Source organism: Melampsora larici-populina (assembly GCF_000204055.1).
Source record: "Melampsora larici-populina 98AG31 unplaced genomic scaffold MELLAscaffold_37, whole genome shotgun sequence".
Taxonomy (NCBI): Eukaryota; Fungi; Basidiomycota; class Pucciniomycetes; order Pucciniales; family Melampsoraceae; genus Melampsora; species Melampsora laricis-populina.
In genome coordinates, this window is record NW_006768801.1 from 329,392 (window position 1) to 332,824 (window position 3,433).

The window sequence follows — 3,433 nt, forward strand, 5'->3', positions numbered from 1 at the left end:
GGGGTTTATGCCTATTTGCATAACCCGCGATAATGTTATAGGGAAATTGTCTCCCCAATTTATGCATTAGCGCGGGTTTGACTGTAGTTTGATAGGTAGACCCATGAGGCCAAGAGCTTGAGGACGCGATGTATGCTGTGATTCCTCATTTTTGATAACTTCTGATGAAATTCCAACCCCTTGAAGAGCACGAGATTCGAGCATTTTGTTGACAGGTGAGAAAAGACCACGTGAGGCCAAGTGGGTAGACCAATATAAAGAAAGATATCAAGGATCTATTACTTTGATCAAATAAAACCTTTCGAGTCAAGTTCCCCGAAGCGACTTCGAATGCAGTTTAGATGTTGATTTATTCAGAACTGTGAAGCTCAGGTTATTGACCTTGTAGTAAAAGCTAACACACTGATCAAAAGAGATGGACAATCTATTGGAATAGAGAATATTAAACCACATGAGTTTGATTTCGATAAAGAAAAGGGCGGGCTCTTCCAAAGATCAAACGAGTAACTATCTTAATCACATAGATCCGTTGTACGATTTCATCACATGCAAAGTTATTCAAAGGATTCATTGGACACTAGGAGCACTAGGAGCAAGCTTCTAGATACGAGAATAGGTACAGGTGTCAGTGTGACGTAGCACTGTAAGCCATCACGTCGCGCGTGATTTACACCGCTGTGCTTGTTACCTTTTCCGAAATATTAAATCCCTCATTACCATCTTTCTCCTTGTGACGTTGCTCCTGAGACAATCTCGCGCCAAATTCCAAGCTAAGCTGTGCGATTCGACGATGGCATCTTGATCTGGATATTTGACGGTGTAATCGGTTGATATAGCTGAAAAGCTTTGATGGACAACAAATTGTCTCTCAAAGATACATCATGATGAAAGTTGAATATTTCTCCCAAATAGTCTGAGGCTATCAGAACGTTCGCTCGACTACTTTCTCGAATCTGGTGCGTAATACAAAAAAAGGTCATGAAGAATTTTGCCCTGCCTTCACTGAGAAAGCTCTCTATGCGCGTTTGTTAAACTAACAAATCTTTGGTTTCCCCATCAACTTCGTCATCTACCGATTTGATCTAGATATGAAGTATTGTCAAGGATCCTGTTAATATGTTCATCAGAGTAAAGAATAAAGAAGTTTAATCATTAGAAAAGAGTTATTCAAAAGGATCATACAAGGTATCAATGGGTGTCAAAGCGCATGCCGAAGATTGGTTCATCCCACTTCATGCAAATGAATTCCAGCTTCTCGTGCACTACTAGCAACAAGCAATTTTATTTTCATATTGATCACATCTCTTGTCTATTAAAGAAAACACAAACAAAAACCAGAGAACTAGCATTTATCAAGTAAATCAAATAAACAAGGAATAATCCATCACATCATTCTAATCGAGAATGATAATAATATAACCTTTAAGAAAGACCAATGAATCGAGAAAAAAACAACACAGTCAGATCCTTTCAATATTCAAAGGTATCTTTTTTACAAAGACAAACTAGCTTAATTTAAATTGTATCATCAAGAGATAAAAAAAATGAAATTTGCGTGTTCTTCAAGGATATAAAGAAAGAAATGAGAAAATGATAATATAAGAAAAGGAAAACAACAAGTAGAACAAACAACTCAAAACAATGAAAAAAAACGTGTTTATTGTGATAAATCAAAAAATGAAAAATGTTTGTTTCAACAACAAAAATCGAGCAAAGGTGAGTACGTAATAAAAGATAAACAGTCAAGTCATTTGGGGTTTTTCTATTCATCGGCTTCAACTATCTTAATTGAAGTTTGTGAAAGTGAAGGTGAATGAAGTTTGGATGTGACTTGTGCATCGTCCGCATCCACAAATACTTCTTGTTCCAAGAGAGTCGAGCTAACAGAAACATGACTTGAAGATAACTCAGTTGAACCACGAACTCGAGTGGTCACTGAATCTTCTACAGTCCCGGGGGTGGAAGGTGTAGAAGAAACCTTTCGTCTGCGTGGTGGGATTGGTGGTAATTCAGGTCTTGGTTTGATCATTTCAAGTTCCTCATTGACTGAATTCAATGGAACCGTATGATCAGCGCTCAAACATCCACTGGCAGTCGCTTGCTGAGGAGTCTGTGGTAGACACAAAGGTAATGGTGGTAAGGTACGGCGCCGGGCTGCCCGATCCGCATTGGTGAGTGTCAAGGGCGTAGATTTGACGATGGTCGCCTCCGTCGTACCCTCATCGACGACTTCTGTCCTTGCGCGTTGACGACTCTCTTGAACAGTCGAAACTCCACTCGATTGTTCGCTCGGTGCCACGTCTATGTCATCAGGTAGATCGTCGGGATCAACTGGCTTGCCTTCAGCCACCTCGATGGTTGAAATCAGCCCCAGTGCAGCCCGAGGAACAGCGACTGCTCCACCGTTAAGGAGTTGTTCAGCTCTAATCCGCCTTCCATGGAAATGTAACCTTCTCATCGGCCGACTGATGATGGGTAGAAGACATTATTAGGGACGGGGTAACTCTCAAGCTTGAATTAACTTTGCTTACCTCGAAAATGAACTATGATAGCAAATACCATAGAGAAAGCAAAGAAAATACAGAATTGGTTTAGATAAACAACTAAGTAGAAAGGATAGTGATCGATCGTTGAGTCTTACATTACCCTCAAGCTGTAGGCCACCGTAGATACCTTTAGACTTTGTATATGCAAAAGCAGGACTATCCGGTGAGACAGCCTCTAAATTTAGACTATTTCCGACGGGTCCCGCTACCACAGGAAGACTGATCCCTAATGATACCTATGAGACGAAAATCGAGCTTGATGAATGTGACAATTCTAAAATCATTCATCCCAAGCAGAAGAGAAGCTCAAGTTTGAACGGACCTTTGGGGTTGCAAATGCCATGACGGCTTCACGAGTTCGCAAGACCAAGACGACATCGTAAACATCAATACCAGCTAAGAAGTTAACACCGACAGTATGGATCAAGATTCCACTCGGTGGACCCCAAGTAGTTGGAGAATCCCTCGAAATAACAATTCCAGAACCAGAAGCAGCAGTCCAACCAGGTGAAGTACGAAAGACAGTGAAGATTGCTAAACCTTCGGCTTGTTGGATCACACTAACTGGAATCGTCTTGATTACCTTTTGCGTCTTTCGAAAGGAGTAGGAATCGTGTTCGATTGTAAGAGGTTGAGAACTTTGACGTTGGCTGAAGGTATATAAGATCCTTGCACACTTATCGCACTCTTTATCAAGAGAAGTAGGCCTGATGAACGAAATGTATGCGTATATATAAATATCACGATTTGAATCAAGTGTCATGTGCGAATGATTCTTCTTACCAGAATGCACTAAAGGATAGACAAAAACGGTGGAAATACATAGCTTTCGAAATCAGTCTTTCGATTACTTCATCTTTGGATAACTTAGAAATTGAATCGATGAA

At 40.5% G+C, this 3,433-nt stretch overlaps 1 protein-coding gene across 1 annotated transcript; it reads right to left on the reverse strand.

Annotated features, from left to right (window-relative positions):
- Positions 1-1,762: 1,762 nt before the first annotated feature.
- MELLADRAFT_65796 (uncharacterized protein) lies at positions 1,763-3,370 on the reverse strand (the record flags this gene model as incomplete). Its single annotated transcript, XM_007413583.1, has 4 exons — positions 1,763-2,465; positions 2,532-2,782; positions 2,869-3,253; positions 3,330-3,370. 4 exons carry the CDS (start codon positions 3,368-3,370, stop codon positions 1,763-1,765), a joined length of 1,380 nt encoding a protein of 459 aa, XP_007413645.1.
- Between the last annotated feature and the right edge of the window lie 63 nt (positions 3,371-3,433).